General features: G+C 52.3%; 1 protein-coding gene across 8 annotated transcripts in view; it reads right to left on the bottom strand.

Annotated features, from left to right (window-relative positions):
* The window catches only part of BCAS3 (BCAS3 microtubule associated cell migration factor), a 717,859-nt gene that overhangs the window by 862 nt on the left and 695,342 nt on the right, over positions 1–21,655 (bottom strand). For 2 of the 8 annotated variants that reach the window (XM_063599306.1, XM_063599303.1), the window contains 2 exons: positions 11,403–11,468; positions 3,262–3,352 (listed from right to left, as the gene is read on the bottom strand). The exons of 2 other annotated variants lie outside the window; for them this stretch is intronic. In XM_063599306.1, coding sequence (XP_063455376.1) covers positions 3,262–3,352; positions 11,403–11,468 — 157 coding nt within the window. The remainder of the gene's footprint in view (positions 1–3,261; positions 3,353–11,402; positions 11,469–21,655) is intronic. 4 more of the 8 variants (XM_063599304.1, XM_008967145.5, XM_063599309.1 and 1 more) reach the window with 2 other exon arrangements.

Genomic DNA, 21,655 nt, shown 5'->3' with positions numbered 1-21,655 from the left:
ACACAGGAGAGGGCCAGGCCTGGTTAGAGTTGGGTCTGGGGAGTGGGGGCACCATCTGGGCCAGGCTGCCTGCCTTGAGGCACCATTCTGGGTTCACTTGTGTCCTTCCGCAGGGGGATCCCCGCCTGCTCCCTGGATGGGCAGGGGGCAGCTCAGGTCACAGGAAGGCTCAGCCAGGGGAGGGAAAGCCCCCTGGCTGGCAGACTCTGGTGTGAGAGCACCTTCTCCCTGCTGCGGGAAGCCCTTTAGGCCCGAAGCACGGCCACCCTGACGATGTGTGTGGACTACACAGCTCTTCATGAGCCCGTACCCACGCCTGCACACACTCATGCTCAGCCAGCATGCCCCCAACTCCACAGTGCCTTCTGTCCCGGCTCTACAGGGGAGGCAGGTGGGGAGAAGCTAGGACACGGGAGGGCTTGCAGCATCCCTGCCTGATCTGTCCCCACCTCTCTCCTGCCCTGCCTGTGCCTAGAGCTTCTGCCTGGCTTTGCCACTCACTCATTCACTCATGCTCACCCACACAGTCCATCTGCTGGCCAGGTCTTGGCTCATCTTTGGCACCTCCTGCCAAGTGTCCTGTTTCCCTGGGAGGGGATGCCTGGTTTGAGAGGGGCCTGCTCCAATGAAGAGAGGGTCCCTGTCTGCCTGAAGTGCCTCCTTTCTCCTTTCCTCTTAGGCCCCAAGTCTCCTGGAGGCCCCTCAGCATCAACCTGAAGGGCAGGCAGGGAGTCCCGCCCTCCTCCTCCTCTGCCTCCCTGGCCCTGCACATCCATGTTGCCACCTCAGATATGGCAGCTTGATCCATCTAATTCAGCTATGGGCCCCTCAATTGTCCTACCATCTCTTGACCCAAGTCAGGTCCTGGGGTAGGTGGGTTGGGAATGGAATTCCCTGCTTGCTGAGTGCAAGGAAGAACCAATTACTTCTTGGCTTTTTGAAGGTGGTCAGTTCCGATTCCCTTTCAGTCTCCCCCGGGGGCTCTGACATATGGGCACACACACACCGGGAAGTCTCTGGAGTCCGCCCCAAGCCAAGATATGTAGACCTGCAACCTTTCCTTCTCCAAGGGATGCCTGCCTGTGACTGAAGGAGTCTGGCCTGTCCACCCAGGAGTGCAGGACCTCAAAGCAGTCACTTGAAACAGCAAGATGTGCAAAAACGTTGCACTCGTCTGGTCTGGCTTGAGACCTTGGTCTTCATCCTGCAACCGCTCCCAGGCCCCCTGCCACCACACGCGCAGTACAGCTGGCTCTGGTTAGGGAATGAAGGGGTCATGGCCTTCACTCCTGAGCTGGCCAACACCAGCCAGCCAGCAACGAGCCACTGACCCCGACTCCCTGCAGGCCTGCAGCAGCCACAGAGTGGAGTGGGGAGGAGGCGGGCACCTGGGCCTGGGGAGGGGAGGGGCCCTTGGGATCCATCAGCTGAGTCTGTCGCCCGGGTCTCGGTGGGACAGTTCACTGGGACACCAGGGCTTCTTGGCAAATTGGGGAAAGTAGGGGGATGGGACTGTGGACAGGGACCGAGGGCCTGACTATGGTCCCTGACCTCCAGGGGACATTGGCTGCCTGGGAAAGTCAAGAGCTATCTGGATACGGATAGAAAACAAGGCAGATAGGATCTTTTTCTCCTGCTCCTCCTTCAGTATCACCCTAATCTGGGGGGACAGGCCATCGTGCCATGAGATGGAGAGGGTGGTAAAGCCAAGAGTAGACCCTGGGGATTCTACATGGAAGCTCCAGACTCCAAGAGACCCCTCTGTTGCCTTATTTCCCCAAAAGCAAGCCGAGGAGTTGTGGGCGATCTGTCCCACCGCCCTCATGCGCGGCCGGCCCGGCACTAGGGGGCGCTGACAGCAGGGCCAGGCGGGCGGGAGAAGAGCACCGGCAGGCGCAAGAAAAGCAGGGGCTTCCTTAGGATCGGGCCGCCAGGCCTAAGGAAGAAAGCCCCTGAGGAAGGAGCAGGCAGGGCCACCAGGATGGGGAAGGCTGGCCCCTTTTTACAGCTCAGGGGCAGCTTTAACGGCCTTGATGCAAAATGCCTCCACATCCACACTGCCAAGGAAGCCAGGAAACGGGAGCCCGGGCCCAGGCATGGCACCCCCACCGTCCCTTGGCATAGGCCCCCAGCAAATACCCCAGCAGCCTCGGTGGTCCCACCAATGAGTCTTCGTGGATGCACCCCAGCCCATCACACCACAGTGCAGGGAAAGCCACCCAGGGGCTTACAAGATGAATGTCCTGTTCTTGGGGGCCAGGGACAACCTGAGCGCCTTGCTCGCATTTTCCCTTTGCCAGTTAGACCCGGGTAAGAAGGATGGGGGCAGCGTTCTCCCTCGCCCCCGCATCCCAGGGTAAGGTAACCAAGGCTCTGCTGAACTTCTCCCTCCTCTGCCTCTGCCCTGGCTAAGCCTGCCCTGTGCGCCTCAGTCTCCTGACTCCAGGTCACCCACCCTGTGCCAAAGCCAGAGTGGGCTATGTACAGTACAGCCCTCATCTTGCTTTTCCTCTGCGTAAAAGCCTTCAGCCACTCCTAACAGTTCCCAGGGCAAGGTCTGAACTCCCCAGCACTGTGAAATGGCCCTCCATGACCTGCCGCCAACCCCTCACTAGTGATACCCGTTATTATGTCTGAGACACAAAAGTGATGAAGCTGTGTGGTGTTTGGACCCATCCAGGTGGTTCTAGGCCTCTGGGCCTGTGTTCGTGTAACTTGCTCTAAAAAGCCCTTCACCGGCTCCCCGGGCCCCAGAACACCTACTCATCTTCCAAAGCTTAGCATGAGTGTCCACTCCTCTGTGAGCCCGTCCTGTCCCCCGAGCAGAGCCTGCCAGACCCTACCCTGCGCTGTGCTGACTCCTAGCCCAGGCCCCCTCATTGTCCCATGTGTCTCATCTAGGGGAGACCCCCTCAGGGGGGTTCTGTGCCTTATCTCTGTATCCCTAGTGGCCTGGAAAATCATGGGTGCCCTAAACATTTCTAGCATGAATGAATGAATGAATGAATGATGTGGTAAGGGGAGGTGGGGGCCCATTCTTCAACACAGACTAACTGAAAGAAACGGGGGCCTGCTGGCCCCGGGGCAGCTTTGTGGGCGCTTTTCTCCACGCCTCCTCTCAGACCCCTTCTGTTCCTCCCCCTGCAGGCAGGGGTGTGTGTGGGAAGTGGAGGGGAGGAGGGCTGCTCAGATTCCCCGCTCCAAGTCATCCCGGCCGCCCAGCCCTACGAGCAAGCGGCAAATGGAAATGTGTGGCCTTACCTTCCTCCATCCCGAACGCATGCTTTGTTACTGTTGGGTTGCTCACGGACGCTGGGCTGTTGGCATTGTTTTTTTTTTCCTTTTTTTTTCCCTTTTGAAAAGAAAAGCATTGAGGAATCTTTTTGGAAAAGATATGGACAACGATTGAGAAGTACACTGATCTCTGCAAGCAGGTGGAGAGGTGTCAGGAGGCGCAGGGGCACACCGTGAGGAGGGGGAGTTTGCAGTCAAGGAGGACAGTGACATGCATGTGTAGGGGCTGGGGACCAATCTGTCTTGGGGGGTCCCAGAGATGGATCTGCTGTGACAGAGGGGGCCAAGACCCCGTTCAGAGTGGGGGAGGGGGAGAGGAGTCACAGGTTCAACATGAAGAACAGTTTTAGGAAGTGGGAGGGGTGGGGACCTACGGCCCATGCAGTGCCAGATGGGACCCCATGCAGGTGGGTTGCTGGAGGAGGACAGGGAAACAGACTGCAGTTTTCAGGGATGCCCTTGGACCTTCTGACTCAGTGGCCCAACTCCTGGCTGCTGCCCTCCTCCCCCACTCCCAAGACCTCCAGGTCTGAGCAGCTGTCCTGCAGTTGAGGTGGACCTGTTGGGGAAGTCCATCAGGAACCTGCCAGGGCCCGAAAGAGAGTGCTGGGGGCTCTGTGGCAGGAAATGAGGGAAGTGTCCCCAGCCACCTCCCCCCTTAGAGGTGTGGAGATTCTGGTCAGTGGGAAAAGCTTTAAAAGAGCTTGTTCTCCAGGCCCCAAAGTAGGGCAGGAGAGGAGGAGTGGCTTCCAGGCAAGTGGCTAGACCCAGTCACCTCATTGTGACCTTGCACTCTCCAGGGATGTGGTCCCCTGGGTGGTGGGAGCTATATACCCACATTGCAGAGAGCAAAACCAAGGAAGAGGAAGCAACCACTAGCTCTGGTTCTTCACCTCCCACCCCCATCCCCCAAGAAAGAACGGGTGCTGGTGCGGGCCACAGGGTGCCGGCAGCTCCGGCATCACTAAGACCGGCCCCCATGCCCATGCTGGAGAGCCATTCCCTGTTGGCTCATATTGGAAATGGGCCTGTTACCCGCAGCTGCCCCTCTATGCCTTGGGCCAGGATGGACAGCCCCCAGGGGTAGGGGGATGATGAATGAGTAGCAACTGAAGGAAAGGTGCCTCCGCTCTCATGAAACAAGTGAAGGATGAGACAGCTGGATCCTTGGCACTACTGTTCTCAGGGTGGAAAAAAAAGCAAGCTGGATCCTCATGCTGCCCCACTCCAAATGGAGCCCATCCAAACTCAGAGGTGTCAGAGGGGGCAGAAAGAGGGGACTGGCCTTTTTAGAGAGAAGCAACCCTGGTCACTTGGGAGCGTGTGCCCAGGGAGATGGGGTGGGGTGGGGTCACTCTTTGTCTGTGAGGAGGCAAGGGCATGGCTGCCCACACCTTGTCCTACTCCTGAGCTGGGCCGTGCAGCATGGGCCCATGCACCTCCACCCACAGTGCAGTGTTGTGGCCCCTTTGCCAGGCTGTGAGTTGACGGGCAGCAGACTCCCCGGGAGGGGTGAAATGCGGAGGGCACAGGGCCTGTGTGAGACGCAGGGAAAGCTGGAGAGGCCAAACCAGGGGCCCCAGCAGTAGGTCGGAGGTGAAGTCGGGCCAGGTGCAGTGGCTCACACCTGTAATCCCACACTTTGGGAAGCCAAGGCAAGGGGATCACTTGAAGCCAAGAGTTCAAGACCATCTTGGGCAATACAGCAAAACCGTGTCCAAAAATTAAAAGATTAGCCAGGTGTGGTAGCACGTGCCTGTAGTCCCAGCTACTCAGGAGGCTGAGGCAGGAAGATCCCTTGAGCCCAGGTGTTCCAGGCTGCAGTGGGCTATGATTGTGCCACTACACTCCAGCCTGGCATCTCAAAAAAAAAAAAAACAAAAAACAAAACAAAAAAAACAGTAAGGAAATCCTGCTTTGGGCTTGGTGTTCTCTGGGTCTCTTCCAACCTGGACGTCTGGCCAATCAAAGGCCCTGCGAAAAGCTCCTCTGGCTTCGGAAGTGGGGGCATTGAGCCCTAGTCTCAGGGACCTGAGAGGGGCCAGGGAGGACAGTGCTCTGTTTGTGTTTAGGAAGAGGCTGCCTGGGGCCCCTGGTTCACCCTTTGGGCAGCTCTGGCACTTCTGTCACCACAAAAGGAGCAGCGTCCACGGCTCTGTACATGAGCATTGATGCTGCCCACTGAAGGGACTGGCAGAGCACTGTGACTGGGCCCTGGCTGCATTTCTCCACCCACGCTGACTGGTGGGAGTAGGATGAGACCTTAGGGTCCAGTCTGACCCTGCACCCACAGCTCTGCCTGCTTCCAGCAGTGAGCAGGAGGATGAGGATGTTTCCCCTGGCCAGTCCATCCCCCAGCCTCAGAGAACCCGAGAAGGCAGAGGGGCAGTGTCTGCCCATGTTGGTGGAGGCGTTTAGGGAAGTGGTTAAGAGCACACCCCCTGGCCACCTGCTACCTGGGAGACTTTGGGAAAGTTACTCGAATCTTTGTGCCTCAGGTTCCCGAACATGAGGTTAACAATGTCTGTGTCATGGCCTGGTTCTAAGAATGAAATTAAATAATGCATGTAGAGTGCATCACAAAGTGCTTAACGCTTCCAGTCAGCAAATGTGAGTTACTATTATTGCTGCAATCGGATTAGTCATTGTGATGATCCACAGGACTACAGGGTCCCTCTCCAGCCTCCCTCCCCAGCAGGTGTCTCTGCCATCCAGGCCCTCACCAGCTTGGCTTCCACCGGAGCTTGGGAAGGATTCTTTCTTTTTAATCAAGAAATGGCCCAGGGAGGAAGATGGCAGATGTGTGTTTACAGCTTTTCATTTCCCTCCTCGCCTCTTTGCAAATACCCTCTTCCAAAATGGAAAATAAATTTCCAACCCTGTTGACATGCATCGATTTTTCCCTCCTGCATCCACCTCTCAGCTCTCCCACATCAGCAGGGACTGTGGTTAAGACCCTTGCTGGGGCTGGGTTCCGGGGTGGCCCAGGGGAGCGGATGGCTTCGCAGCACACAGCAGCCAGCCGAGCTGCCCGCGCTTGCCCAGTGCCTGGCTTTGAGAAGGTTTGCAACCAACAGCTTCAGTACCTTCTGCCTGGGGGTTCCTGAATGGGGAGTGAGGTACGTAGTGGGGGAGGTCCCCTCATTAGGAGGTCAGGCATTTTCTGCATTTTCCCTTGATGGGACATGTGAAGAGGAGACCAGCGGGTCACGTGACTGCTCTAAGTTCAGCAAATGAACCATATGGGGTCTGCCCCAAGCGATCAACTTGGTCAGCAAGGGGCCTGCACCCAGGGCCCTTATGTCCTGCAAACAGGACCAGCTATGCAAAATGGGGCTTGGAGAGAGAGAGAGACTAAGTGGAGGGAAGACTTGAGCAAATTGTGTGGGGTTGAGCAGGGCTGGCAGCCTCCTGGTGCTGGCGCTGGCACCTGGAGAGGTGGTGGCCCAGGCAGACATGGCTCCGGGCTGCTTGTCTTACACCAGTCCTGTGCCTGAAAACAACTGCTGTCTCTTCCAGAGCGTGGCTGAGGAGGCAGGGGCCTGTTCCGTGAGACAGAGATGGAGTTGGCTGAGATTGGTTCTAAGCCCCTGACAGCCTTGTCAGAGACCACACTCTGGGATGGAGCCAGCCTCAGCCCCCAGGGCACTTTTTAGGAGGTGAAAAGTGCAGCAGTTAAAGGCAGCCCTGCTTCCCACCACACTGAGCATACCCACCTCCCAGGCTGCCTGGCTCCCCTGCGCTTTCCCTCTTCCCCAGGCTTCACCCTGCAGTGTGGGGCTCCCCTCCCCACCAGGTTCCTCCCTCAGGCTTCAGAGCTCGCTGCCAGGCCCACAGACCAGGGGTCCTCTTTGCCTACCAGCAGTGAGCGCTTGGGAGGACGGGGGTGCTGGGGCTAGCAGGGACTGAGAAAGGAGTCCCCTTTCTCCTCTGGCAGAGTACATGCGGTCACCACATGCTATACGAGGGGAGAGAAAATGCTGTGCTGACCCAGCTCCTCTGTCGCTGGTTTGGATGTATCTGAGGACTGGCTGGAGCCATGCTCAGGATCGGCCAGATGTGGGAGAAGCCCTGCCCTACCACTCCCTGTGGATGGCCCAGGGAGGAGGAGGAGGGCTAGGAGGCCGAGACTTCACTCTGGCCTCAGTTCTGTCACAGATGTGCCAAATGACCTGGGCAAGTCACTTCACTTCTCATCTGCGTCAGCATCTGTGGCACAGGAGGGGAAGGTCTGCTCTAGTGACCTCACTGGGCGTGTACGGCTCTAATGAGAAAAGCAAGTGGGGGGCTTTAAGAAGCAGAACCCGCACTGGACACACACGTGAAACTGGGTAAAAAAATACGCTTTGCTGCCTCTGCTGTCTTTAGCAGCGGGGGGCCCCCCAGGAGAGGGGCTGAAATGTCTCTCCTAGCTCCAGCTACTCCATGCCAACCTGGGGGCAGAGCCTTGGCTGATGCCATTTAGGGTGGACTCAGTGCTGAGGGGCATGGCAGGTGGGCTTGGGGGATGGAGAATGCCCGGCCAGGTGCTGCCATGCCACCACTCTGTGTGGATGCCAATGAGGGGCCTGGAGGAGTCTCAGGCACTGGCACACAGGCCCGCTCTGCCCGGCTATGAAGAGGGGACAGGGCTTGGAGACTCGTCCTTGGCACTAGGTGCTGGCAGCTGGCCTTGACCTGCCTGTGTCCTGAAGTCCAGCCCTGAAGCCTGGAAGACCCACCCTAGTTCCCAGGAAGGGGTCTCCCCGAGCTACCCTCCAGCGTGACGAGATAGCACTGAGCCCTGCAGACCACAGGAGAGTAGCTGTCCTTTGAGAGCTGCTGGCCGGCGGGCCAGAGCCACATCTGCTTCTCATTCAAATGTCCAAATGTAATTAAATTCCCTACGACGCAGCGGAAGAGTTTGGTAAGATGTGGCTTTCCCCTTTTCCATCAAGGTTAAGAAATCACAGTCTCTCATTCCACAGGCAGACGCGCGTTCCTCCCTGCCACTGGTCCGTCCTATTCTGCAAAGGCAAAGGCCTGTGCTCTTATCTGTTTTCTAGAGCTTATGGGGCTGGGGCCAGCATGGGATACACGGATCTCCCCCACCCCCGTGTTCCATTTACCCACCTGAGAGGATTAACAGCTGAGGCCGAAGCTGCAGGCTTGCAGCCGAGCAAGACTGTGTGCTGGGGGTTCAACAGGGGTGGGGGTGGTGAGTTAGTGCCCCTACTCCTTCTGAAAGTGTCTCCCTGACCCTGAGGAGACAGCACTGTGCCCAGGCTCACCTCAGTGACACACCAGTATCCTTCCACTGCTGGGATGTGAGGGTGTCATAATACCCTGCTGAGGAGACCCCGGCTTGCTTTGTAGCTCCTCACAGTAGGAAGTGCTTGAGGGTTACGATTCTGGAGTCTTTGGGACAAGGACCTCCCTGTACCTGGCCTGGCCCGGCCCTACAGCCCAGGACACGGTGAGGCCCTTCCCCACCTCTTACTTCTCACCTTGGGGCCCTGGGACTGCGGCAAGGAGGCGCCCCTCTCCCCACCCCCTCCCTGTACACGAAGGAGGGGAGGTATGAGAGATGGTGGAGGAATCCGTCTAATAGACAAGGCCCAGAGTGGTGCCTGGCCCTCTCCAAGAATCTCCAGGACCTCCATGTCTCTCAGGACTGTTTGCCACTTCTGGCCTGGAAGGGCTCTGGACAGCTGAAGGGACAGCAGGGTCCAAGGTGCAGTCCTCTGTGAGAGGGGGTGCCCTGTTTCAGGCTTCAGTGCCTCTGCCCCTCGGCCTCCTGCCCAGGACTTCCCCATATCCAAATCCAGGCAGAATGGTCCCTGGAGGGCTGCTTTTCCTGGCTTCCCTTCCCACTGGAGGATCTTCTGTTCATGGTTTCTTTCAGTTCATGGCATTTATGACTTTCATGGTAATGGTTCCATTCACCTTCCCCTATGCCAGTTTTTCTAATCATTGTGGTACAGGCTTTATGAGAGTTTCTTTCTTTCTTTCCTTCTTCTTTTTTTTTTTTTTTTTTTTTTGGAGGCAGGGTCTTGCTCTTTCACCCAGGCTGGAGTGCAGTGGTGCAAGCTCAGCTCACTGCAACCTCCGCCTTCTGGGTTCAAACAATTCTCCTGGCCAGGCGCGGTGGCTCACGCCTGTAATCTCAACATTTTGGGAGGCCAAGGTGGGTGGATCACCTGAGGTCAGGAGTTCGAGACCAGCCTGACCAACATGGTGAAACCCCATCTCTACTAAAAATGCAAAAAATTAGCTGGGTGTGGTGGCGGGTGACTGTAATCCCAGCTACTGGGGAGGCTGAGGCAGGAGAATCCCTTGAACCTGGGAGGCGGACATTGCAGTGAGCTGAGGTCGTGCCATTGCACTCCAGCCTGGGCAACAAGAGTGAAACTCTGTCTCAAAAAAAGAAAAAAAAAAAAAGCCAAAAAACAAAAACTGATTCTCCTTCCTCAGCCTCCCAAGTAGCTGGGATTACAGGCACACGCCACCATGTCTGGCTAATTTTTATATTTTTAGTAGAGATGGGGTTTCACCATGTTGGTCAGGCTGGTCTCAAACTCCTGACCTCAGGTGATCCACCCTCCTTAGCCTCTCAAAGTCCTGGGATTATAAGCGTGAGCCACCGCGCCCGGCCCCAGGCTTTATGAGAGTTTCTTAATAAGTGGGGGTATTTTTCATTTTGAAACAAGCTGTCCTGAAAGTTAATGACTTATTGCGGCTGTGGCTGCTACCCAGAGACCAATGGGGGTTGGGGAGAGGATGACCAGTTGGGGATAGGAGAGAATTTTCTAGATTAATAATGCTGTGCTGAGGTTGAGGTCCCTTTAAGACTCCTGGCCAGCTCCCGTGTTACAGTCCCACATGCTGCTCACAGCAACCCTACCAGAGAACCAGAACCACGTACAGGCACACATGGCATCTGGGTGCTGAAGAATGCTGGCCCTGGGGACAGCCACACACACGCAAGTTGGTGTGAACCAACCAATCCCAATGTCACTGACCTGGCTCTAAACAGGAAGAGCTTTTTAGGTTTCCAAATGGTAAACCTGAGTTTAGTAATAGATTTAACTTCTCGGTGGCATTTAGCGTCTGGTAGCCTTGACATCAGTGAACAAGGTTTGAAGTTAAATAACCCAGTTCTTGGTCTAGTGTTCTAGGCCAAGCCTAGCCAAAGGAATGGTGTTGGGGCACGGCCTCTGTTGCCCTCTTTGGGGTCCCAGCCTGTGTCTCGAGCCCACACGCCGTGGCTGGGAAAAGATCACAGTCTCAGCTAATTGTGGTGGTGCCGCCGCCCGTCCAGATGGAAACGGCCTGGCTGATGCCGGTCTGCCTTTGTGCGGTGCTCACAGACTGGCTGCTGGTGCCGGGGCTCTATTCATTATTCAATTCAGCTGGCTCAGGCGAGCCTTTCCATTTGCTCCTCCAGGAGGAATAACAAATCTAGAAATGCAATTCCACTTTGGTGTATTAAGATATCGATTTGCCTGTCGGGTGGAAGTGCATTTGTTCTGTCAGTCCTCCCGTGGGTAGGAAGGGGTTAACCAAATGTTTATCACAAGGCTGGCTTCAGAGTTGAAAGTAATGTGATCAGTAATGAATTTTGTGTTACATTAGGTTGTATAAATGGACAGACAAGCGCAGACAACAAGTGGCCAGGAGTCGGGGCTAATCTAATGATGTAAAAATAGAGACAGCACCAATTATACTAGGGGCCAGCTCCAGGCTCCTGCAGGGACTGCAAATGAATAGGTACAAATCAAATTACTCACTAATAGACGCACTACAAGAGGGGCAGTCAATGGTAAATGCATTAGAGCCTAGTGACCTCCCTGCTCTGCACAGCAGAGTCCGAAAATTTGACTTCCATCTTCAAAGTGGGGGGCAGGGAGTGGCGTTCTCAAAGAAACTCTTGTTGGGTGAAGGATGACAACCACTCCCCATCCCAAACCAGTCCCCTTCCAGAAGAGACCTCCCATCTGAGCTGACCCCTGCCCTCCCTAGAGTGCTCCTGGGCCTGGGCACGAGGGGGTAGGAGGGCACCCTCTTGAGGGACAAAAGAAGCAACGGGACAACCCCTTCCACATAGGCAAAGATAGGACGTTACATACCAAAACACTTCACAGCCACGTGTCTCTCAGGGGGGAAGGTTTTTACTGCTACGTCAAGGGCTGTGTCTGTATTGAAAATAAAATATTCCTTTAAAGAGGATCACAAACTGGACCTTTAAGAGAGCAGGAAGAGCTGAGATCAAAGTGAGTCGATACCCAAATCTGGTTTGACCACTGAGAGCTTTGCGGGGGTGTTCATGGTCTGTTCCCAGGCACAGCACATCTAGGGTTTTACAGATTTCTCACTAGCCTAAACTGGTATCATCCTTCCCTCTCTCTCTCCTCCCCAGTCCAGCTGCCTGAGTTCCTACACTCCTGCCTGCTGCACAGGGCTGGGGTAGGGAATGATGTAGAGAGAAAGCCGGCATCCTGGGTAACCCCTCAGATTTTCTTCCTCCTCTCAGCTTCCATGGATTTAGAAACCAGGTCTGAAGTTCAAAGCTGCATGGCAGTGTGTGGTTGGGCTGCTTAGAGAAAGGTCACAAAGACCAGCTCAAGGGCACTAACCACAGGATCCTACTCAGCTCTCAGTGGTCGGGGATGGATAACGCATGAAACCAAGAAACTCCAGGCCTTATAAGGACCCAGCCCAGGCTCATACTCCACCAACCCACCCCTCGGGTCAGCACCAAACAGTCACACACAACAGCATGGAGATGGCACGCTGGCCCTGGCCAACTGGAGCTGGGAGATGATGGGAACATTCCAGGAAAACGAACACAGCGGGCACGGAATGGAAAAGTCATCCTGAACAAATGACACGACTGGATGGCGCTTCTCCCAAAACTCAATGAAGGGTGCAGAGGGGTGGAACTGCAAGCTAGCGGGCTACACCCCATAAAACATATGTGGGTAACAGGGGAGGGCTGCGAAGCCTGGTGCTGGGGGATTTTGCCAGCAAATTAAAAAATGTCTTATGCAGTGGGCCGGCAGGTCCCTGGGGGCAGGGGTGACGTGGGAGGAGGAGTGGGCAGGAAGAAATAAGTAAAAGGCCAAGGCTGGAAAGCTGTTTCCGGGATGGGCTCCAAAATGCCTTCTTCTACTAGGGAACTTCACTTCTCCGTTAAGTTCAATCGGATTGGCTTGGCTTGGCCTTCTTGGTACAGTGCTCTATGGCTTCTAGGAGCCAAGATTCTGGATTCCTAAAGGGTCAGAGGGTCATTGCCAACTTTCATTTTCTGTGAGCAAGTGTGTCTCCCTCTCTCAGCAGCCACCACATCCAGGGGGTGGCCTCCACATCTCGGGCCATGTTTCGAGAAGGCAGAGGGGCAGAGGCAAGGGCAGAAGGGAAAGGTGGGAATTTAACCATCCATGACCGCGTTCAACTTTGTTCAGAATCTCACACCTCACAGAAAGGTCAGTGGTTAACAGTCAATACTGTGGCAGAGGAGGAACAGGGAGAAATCCTCCCTTTTGTTAACCATTTACCTATGTTAATGCTTCCAGAGGAGAGCCGGGCTCTGGGGGTCCAACAGCCCTCCCCCAGCCCCTCAGTCCAAGCCTGTGCCTTTCCACAGTAATTCCTGCTTTCATGTTGGGGCAGCACCTGGAGAGGGGACTCTGAAGGGTCACAGAGGTCACACTGGCACTTCCTCCTTGTTGATAGGAATCACTGTGCCTTGGTGAAAGAGTTGAAAAGTGACTTTAGACAACTAAGAAATATGCAGAGGAGAGTCTCAGCCCAAACTCCCATTACAGCTCTGCCCCTGGCGGGGCTTCCAGTAGCCTTAGTGACGAAGGTGGGGTGGGGGAAATGATCTACCCAGAATCAGATTTGAGACCTGGCCAGAAATTAACAAGTGTGACTTTTAATCAATAACTATTCCCATTGCTTTGACTGGCTTTCATTTACCTCTCAGGGGCCACAGAAACCCATCCAGTCACTCAACAAACATTAACTGAGGCTCAGCCTGGCTCTCCTTCCAGTGCTGGTTGCTGGGCAGGGAGAAGGCTGGTGGTTGGGGACAACAAAGATGGTTCAGACTCAGTTCAAAGAACCAGTAGTGGGTCAAGACACTCGTGGGAGTATGGGTGAGGGAGGGGCTGAAGGGACCACCAGGGCCGGCCCTTTTCCAGTGGCAAAACGAAGGGAATTGGTGAGCAAGTTAATGGAAAAGGCAGCATACACTCTTTGCCCAGGGCCAAGTATCCAGCAAGTAGGTGGTGCAGAAATTCAGAGACAGAGAGAGTTGCACACATTTGGCTTCATGGTCAAGGAAAGCAACACAGAGGAGGTGAGATTTGAGCTTGGCCTAAGATGACGACTGGGCAGGATGGGAGGGCAGCGGTCCTGAGGGGTGACCAACATGCACCAGGGCCAGGTAACAGGGTGCATGCTGGGGATGCTGGGATCCTATATTGGCAAGAAGGTGGAGGAGGTGAAATATGCAGAGGTTACTGCAGAAGGGGTGGGAGGTCAGGCTGGAAGGGAAGGTGGGGAAGGCCTGTAAGAGACAGAAACATGATGGCAAGGAGCCTGGGTGCAATGTGCAGGCCTGGACACTTTCTGAGCAGGGAAGTGCAATGGCAGTCAAGGCAGGCCCTGCTAGTGACAGTCCCCTTCCTCTGCTGGATCCCTACTTATTCTGAATAAAAGGTGAGAATAACTGATAAAATTCCAACCCTTCAGACCATGGGAGACCGGCAGGATCTTAATAACTGGAACCTCTTCCCAAATTTCTTATTTTAATCCCACATCTTTTAGTTATACTCTCACTTCAAATCTTTCGTTTCCTCCTTTGTAAACTGGAGAGGGGAAGGTCTACCTGGCAGTGCTCTGACAATTAGAGGACATTTATGTGGCAGGCAGAGTCTTAGGCGTACAAGTCCCACGGGAGGTGTGGCCACTGCTATCGTGGAGAGGAGTAAAAGAGAGAGACCAAGTGCTCCCTGCAGCAGCCAGGACATCAGAGTTATAGGAGGCCAACGATTACTACATTTACTAGCTCCTCCTCCCCACACTGTGTCACAGAGGAAGAAACTGGCCCAGAGAGGGAAAGGCACTTGCCCAGGGTCACAGGTTTACCCCATTGCTTGATGAGGGCTTCAAATCCCATCGAAAAGGGGAAAAAACACCACATTCTTCCCAATAGCGGGAGCTTGGTGCTGGGAACTGAAAGGACTCTCAGATTTGGCCTCTCCTGCCAGTGGAAAATAGCTAGGAATAGGCAATCCGACACTGAACCGAGACACAAATAGCAACACCAACAACACCACCCCTGCCGAGGCCACCGGCTGTCCCACAGTCTCGCTGGCGCAGCTGCTCCCTCTTGTCCTGAGTAGGGATGCTTGTGACCTGCTGGTGGGACTGGGCCCTCTATCTGGTGGCCCTGTGCCTCTGGGGACACTTTCTTCTCTCACCCTCAGCAATCAGGGCATTAGGCACTGGGGAGTTCCAGCTTTGCCTCTGCATCCTAGAAAGACCATGCCCTGTGGGCAGGGGAGCACTCCTGACTTCCACTTGGTCCAGCTCAGCTAGGGAGGCCCAGCGGGAAGCTGGGGGTAGAAGTCAGAGAGAAACAGACCCACCGTTCAGTATTGTGGCCTCCTCTGGGGCTTTAATCTCTTTGAGGGTAGGAAACTTGTCTCTCTTATTTTTCTCCAGCCTATTGGGGAAGAAACTGGCAGATACCGATGGAGACCCTGCCTGCCCCAACCACAGAAAGATCACGTTGGGCCACTGATGAGGTCATTAAGAGAAGACACTGAGAGAACTTTTGTAGATGCTGTAGAAGGAGGAAAACTCCAGGGCCCAATTAGATAAGGCAGAGGAAAAGCCCTAGGTTCTGGCTAAGTTGCTTGGGTGATAGCATTTGCTGAGCCAGGTGCAATTTTAGGAGCAATGGGCAATCAGAGATATTACCCAGAGAAACCTAGAGACTTTGGCAAGAGAGCCAGACCAAGCCAGAAGCTATGGCTTGCACAGATGAATCACCCTTGTGCATCTTGAGAAGGGGACCCAGGAAGTTGGAGAGGTAAGGCTTGGAGGAAAAAATTAAAAGACAAGACTGGGTCTCATGGGCGGCCACACTGGGGATCCTGGAGAGGAGAGCGATTCCTACTTTCAGGAGGCCGAAAGACTAACCCTTCCTGGGTATCTGGGGTAAATACCAGTTTGCCTGATAGAGTGGCTGTAGGAAGAGGAGAGAAGATTCTCTGGAAAGATCAAAGCAGCTTGGTGGTTGTGTGTGGTAGGGAAGCAGGGAACGTGACCTATGGGGCTATGAGCCACGATGGCCCTGTGAAGGCAGCATCTTCAGCTCACACAACCTGCGGGTTTGCTTAGGACAGGAACAGCGTGGCTAACCCAGGACCCATAAAGGAGGCTCACCTTTCACTTAGAATCAGAGAATCTCAGGTTTGGGAAAGGGACCTGAGAGGCCCACATAACACATGTAAATGTCACTTCTCCAGCTTTCTGGGGCAACACTGTCAGTTCCTATTTCCATGGCCTTGCAATGAGTTGGGCCAGTAGGATGCATCTATCTACCCCTAGGGCTGGACTGGATAAAGTTCTCTCTAAATTGCAGATTTTAAAAATATGTGGGATGCAGAAAATTCTAACCACCACCACCACATCTTCTGAAATGTCTGCAAAGTCAAATGTGGTCAACTACTTTCTGTAGCGAATACTGATAAATCAATTATCTGCTTTTAAAATGAGACTGACCAGAGAGTAGGGATGGCTAAAAGATAATTGGCCCGGTGTGGTGGCTCATGCATGTAATCCCAGCACTTTGGGAGGCCGAGGTGGGTGGATCACCTGAGGTCAGGAGTTTGAGATCAGCCTGGCCAACATGGTGAAACCCTGTCTCTACTAAAAATTCAAAAATTAGCTGGGCATGGTGGCGCATGCCTGTAATCCACGCTACCCAGGAGGCTGAGGCAGGAGAATCGCTGGAACATGATGGGAGGTGGAGGCTGCAGTGAGCTGAGATTGTGCCATTGCACTCTAGTCTGGGTGACAGAGTGAGACTCCATCTCAAAAAAAAAAAAAGATAATTAACACATGGTACTGGTGCCTACAATTATTGTCATCTGATCATGTGGCAACCTGGTATGGGATGGGGCTGATATGATCCCTATTGGAAATGTAGCCTTAGATTGAAAAAGTTCCCAGCCCTCCATACTGACCCAGGCAGGAGTTCCAAGGCCCTTTGGAAGAGCTGATTCTAGAGGCAGGAGAGGGGTCCAATACACTGAGATATTTGGATTAGTTATTTGGTACATATCTGATCGACTCCAGTAAAAACAGCTCATATTTGTTGGGAGCTTACTTTTTACCGTCTTAAAATGAAAGACTTTATTAGTACACACACGTGCGCGCACGCGCACACACACACACACACACACACACACACACACAAATAGTGCTTTTAGGTCATCTTTTGCAAAACATAGCAATCAACAAATATTTGTTATTAACTTGCTGAAACCATCCCGTGATCACTTAAAAACTGCCTAATGTTCAAAGTGTGCTTTTTATGTTAACAAGAGAAAAAGAAAGGTGCAGCCCTTTCAGTACATAAAAGTAGCTTCTGACAGAAATCTTTGGAAGAGCTTTAGTTGAACATAATCTTAAAGCCTTTTCTGCAGACTAATTAATACATAAATGGGAAAACTCAGAGGATTTAGGTGAACAAGCTAGAGCATTGACTTTCAAAGCGCAGATTGCCATTCACCAATGTATTGTGAAATCACTTTAGTGGGTCATGAGTGCATTTTTTAAAAAATGAAATAAAATAGAAAGTACAAGATAATTCTTAGAATAATAGAAGAAAAGGAAGTACTAGAATGCACTGGCCGTAATATTGTTTTGTGAAGGGTTATAGATGTGGGTGAACTAGGTCAGGAAGTAAAATATGTATATGACAGAAGGTAAGAGGCAAAGACTGAGCCCACTATGTTATCCCCAAGAATAACTACTTCTGGCTAGGGCAGAGACTGTTAAAGAGACGGCAGGCAGGAAAAGATGAAGCCTTTTCCTATCTTTAATGCTGTCACTGTAAAGAAGAATCAGTGAGCCCGGGGCCGCAGGAAGGAACAGTCACGGGGAACAGACAGTCTCCCGGACCCTGAGAGCTGACTCTGTGAGCACTTAAGAGTCAACAGCAGGCTGGGTGCAGTGGCTCATGCCTGTAATCCCAACACTTTGGGAAGCTGAGGCAGGCAGATCACTTGAGGTCAGGAGTTTGAGACCAGCCTGGCCAACATGGTGAAACCCTGTCTCTACTAAAAATACAAAAATTAGCCGAGCGTGGTGGCATATGCCTGTAGTCCTAGCCACTTGGGAGGCTGAGGCATGAGAATTGCTTGAACCCTGGAGGCAGAGGTTGCAGTGAGCCGAGATCGTGCCACTGCACTCCAGCCTGGGTGACAGAGAGAGAAAAAAAAAAAGGAAGTTAACAGCAGCAAACAGATACTCAGATACTCCTGCAACAGAGATGCATCAAGAATACTTTAAATGGGGGCCAGGAACTGCAGTTCATGCCTGTAATCCCAGCACTTTGGGAGGCTGAGGTGGGCAGATCACTTGAGGCCAGGAGTTTGAGACCAGCCTGGCTAACATGGTGAAACTCCATCTCTACTAAAAATACAAAAATTGGCTGGGCATGGTGGCACACGCCTGTAGTCCTAGTCACTCAGGAAAGGGCCCCAGGAGAGGAGGCTGAGGCATGCGATTCGCTTGAACCCATGAGGTGGAGGTTGCAGTGAGCCGAGATCGCACCACTGTACTCCAGTCTGGGTGACAGAGCAAAAAAAAAAAAAAAAAAAAAAAAAAGAAGAAGAAGTTAACAGCAGCAAACAGATACTTCCTGCAACAGAGATGCATCAAGAATACTTTAAACAGGGGCTGGGCATCGTGGTTCATGCCTGTAATCCCAGCACTTTGGGATCACTTGAGGCCAGGAGTTCGAGACCAGCCTGGCCAACATGGTGAAACCTCGTCTTTACTAAAAATACAAAAATTAGCTAGGCATGGTGGCACACGCCTATAGTCCTGGCCACTCAGGAAAGGGCCTGAGGAGAGGAGGCTGAGGCATGAGAATCGCTTGAACCCATGAGGTGGAGGTTGCAGTGAGCCAAGATCGTGCCACAGCACTCCAGTCTGGGTGACAGAGAAAAAAAAAATGTTAACAGTAGCAAACAGATACTTCCTGCAACAGAGATGCATCAAGAATACTTTAAATAGGGGCCAGGCACCATGGTTCATGCCTGTAATCCCAGCACTTTGGGAGGCTGATGCGGACAGATCACTTCAGGCCAGGAGTTCAAGACCAGCCTGGCTAACATGGTGAAACCCTGTCTCTACTAAAAAATACAAAAATTAGCCAGGCATGGTGGTGGGTACCTGAGTCCCAGTTACTCGGGAAGCTGAGGCAGGAGAATTGCTTGAACCCAGAGACGGAGGTTGCAGTGAGCCGAGATCATGCCACTGCACTCCAGCCTGGACAACAGAGCGAAACTCCGTCTCAGAAAAAAAAAAAAGGAATACTTTACACACGGATCTGGACCCATGCATAAGGCCTGGGCTTTTGATATCAGATGTGTGAGAGCACTAAAAAGAAAGACAAGGTGCAGCTACAGTTATTGAAAGAGTTAAAGTCGAAAGAGAAAATGTACTTAATATGTACACAGGTGTTTATTTAAAAAGCTTTTTTACTGGTATTAAGTTATATCTTTACCTAGACACAAAACAGTTGGAATAAGTCAATGTTTTGTTTACTTTAAAAATTCTATTTTTCTAGAAAAGGCAATATTGAAAGGAATGTCTGCTAAGCAGGAATTAGTCAAGTTATTTTGAGGGGGGTAACAGAGAGAGGAGGGGGCTTTGAGAGACAGCATTCCAGGCAAAAGGAAAAGTATGCACAGAAGCCTTGCGGGCAAGAGACTGCGTATGCTCGGGGACCCTCTGGGAGTTTAGCTTGGCTGGAGCTGGCCCAGGGCAGCAAGAGATGAGTCTGGAGCGAGGGCAGTGGCTGGTCTCAAAGGGCTTTGGACACCAGGATGGGGAAACTCGAGAGAAGGAAAGGGCCCGAAGAGAGGAATTCAGTTCGTAGACATGTGGATATGTCAATAGGTAGCTGAATAGATGGTTCTGGAGATCAGGAGACAAAGCCAACTTGGAAATTATTTGGAAATCATCAGTTTATGGATAGTAATTGGAGACACGGAAGCAGAGATTGCCAGGTACTGAGAGAGAAGAGACCAGGGCCAAAACAAGGCCTTGAGAAATACGCCTAAGGACGACAGAAGAAAAGGACTGAGAAGTAGCCAGAGGCTGAGTAAGAATTCATCGTCTCTGCGTCTCTATTGCAGACACTGCGCTAGGCACTGTCTTTTGCTGCAAAAGATGGGTGCAAACTGAGAGTGGGGGCGGGGCTATGAGGAAAACACAGAGCAGGCTCCAGTGGAGAGTAGAGACCATGGATCTGTAGAGGCACCAATTGGAATAATAAGTGCTCTTTCTTCAGGAACCCAGGTGTAAGAGCAGAGTTGGATTGAGCTCGAATTGGAGTTTGCCGAATGGAAAGATGGAAGGGTGACAGGGGCAAGGGGCAGAAGGATATTAGCAAAAATGCAATTCAGCCAGTTATCTTAGAACTGGACTTGCAAATCACATAGGTGATTGAATTCAACTATTTGGTCAGCATCCATCACGGACCAAAGAACTGCCATCTGTCTTATAAGTTAACCATAATTTAAAACTGACCTTCTCAAACTTCAGCATGCACAGGGATCCTGCTGAAATGCAGACCTCGGCTGAGCAGGGCTGGGCATGGCCTGAGGCTTTGCATTTCTCACCAGCGCCTGGCTACAGATGCTGTTGTGGGTCTGAAGACCACACTTTTAAAAATATATATTTTTTTAATTGACAAATAAAAATTATATATATTTATCAGGTACAACATGGTGTTTTGAAATATGTATACATTTGGAATGGCTAAATCGAGCTAATTAACATGCATTACCTCACATACTTAACATTTTTTGTGTCGAGAACACTTCAAATCTGCTCTCTGAGTGATTTTCAAGAATACATTGTTATTAACTAGAGTCACCATGCTGGACAATACATCTCTTGAACTTATTCTTCTCATCTGACTGAAACTGTGTATCCTTTGACCAAAGCTATCCTTCAACCCCCAGACCACTCTGAATAGTGAGGTTTGAAAAGGTTTCACTTTACTTTGAGGGGAGCTGACCTGCCCTAGGGTACAGCTTACCAGCCAGGTGCTGGAGTGCACAGACTGTTACATCTCCAGAACCTCTGTTAGCTAGCTGACACTGTGTGACAGGTTGAAATTGGCCATAATAGGAGTTTTTACATTACAGAAATCCACAAATCAAGGCTGGCTACACCTATGTAACAGTGAGGCGTGCTATAGAATAGGCTTCTGTGTCAGGGATCATGAGAGCAAGTTTTCAGTTGGTCTCTGTGCTTCATTCATACTTTGATAAAGAGGCCATGGGTCCCAATTGCTGTGTCACATGTGGTGCCTGCTGCAAAGCATTAAGGGAACTGACTTAGCTCTGGTGCATCAGAGGACCTATCAGAGGCAAACACTTGGGGATACCTCATTTGTCCTATAAGCCACCTAGAGAAGTAGAGTTGTGAGAAGAAAGAGGGGGACTGAGATGTTGCTATGGGCAAAGAGTGACTTGCTGGAAATTCTTACCCACGTTGCACTGTATTTCCCCAACTACCTCCGGGCAGTAGGCTGACCTGGGCACGGGTGTACCAGGGTGCCCTTTCAAAGTCCTGGGCTGCACTACCAGGCTGATGCTTTACCTCTAGTTGGAAAATGTGAAAAGTGATTCTCAGCCATGGAAACTGGGTAACTTCCATAACATCTGCTTTGCTTACTGGCCTTTAAAATGGGAGTAGTTTTAGGCTGGGCATGGTGGCTCACGCCTGTAATCCCAGCTCTCTGGGAGGCCGAGGCAGGCGGATCATGAGGTCAGGAGTTCAAGACCAGCCTGGCCAACATGGTGAAACCCCGTCTCTATCATAAACGCAAAAATTAGCTGGGCGTGGTAGCGGGCGCCTGTAATCATAGCTACTCAGGAGGCTGAGGCAGGAGAATTGCTTGAACCTGGGAGGTGGAGGTTGTAGTGAGCCAAGATTGTGCCATAGCACTCCAGTCTGGTGACAGAGCAAGACTCCGCCTTAAAAAAAAAACAAAAAAAGAAAAAGTTTTTTCTTAAAAATAAAACATACATCGAATATGGTCAGAGAAAACCAACTAAAT

Source organism: Pan paniscus, chromosome 19, assembly GCF_029289425.2.
Source record: "Pan paniscus chromosome 19, NHGRI_mPanPan1-v2.0_pri, whole genome shotgun sequence".
NCBI classification, from domain to species: domain Eukaryota; kingdom Metazoa; phylum Chordata; class Mammalia; order Primates; family Hominidae; genus Pan; species Pan paniscus.
The sequence above is the reverse complement of the archived record's forward strand: the minus strand, read 5'-3'. Positions and strand labels throughout refer to the sequence as shown.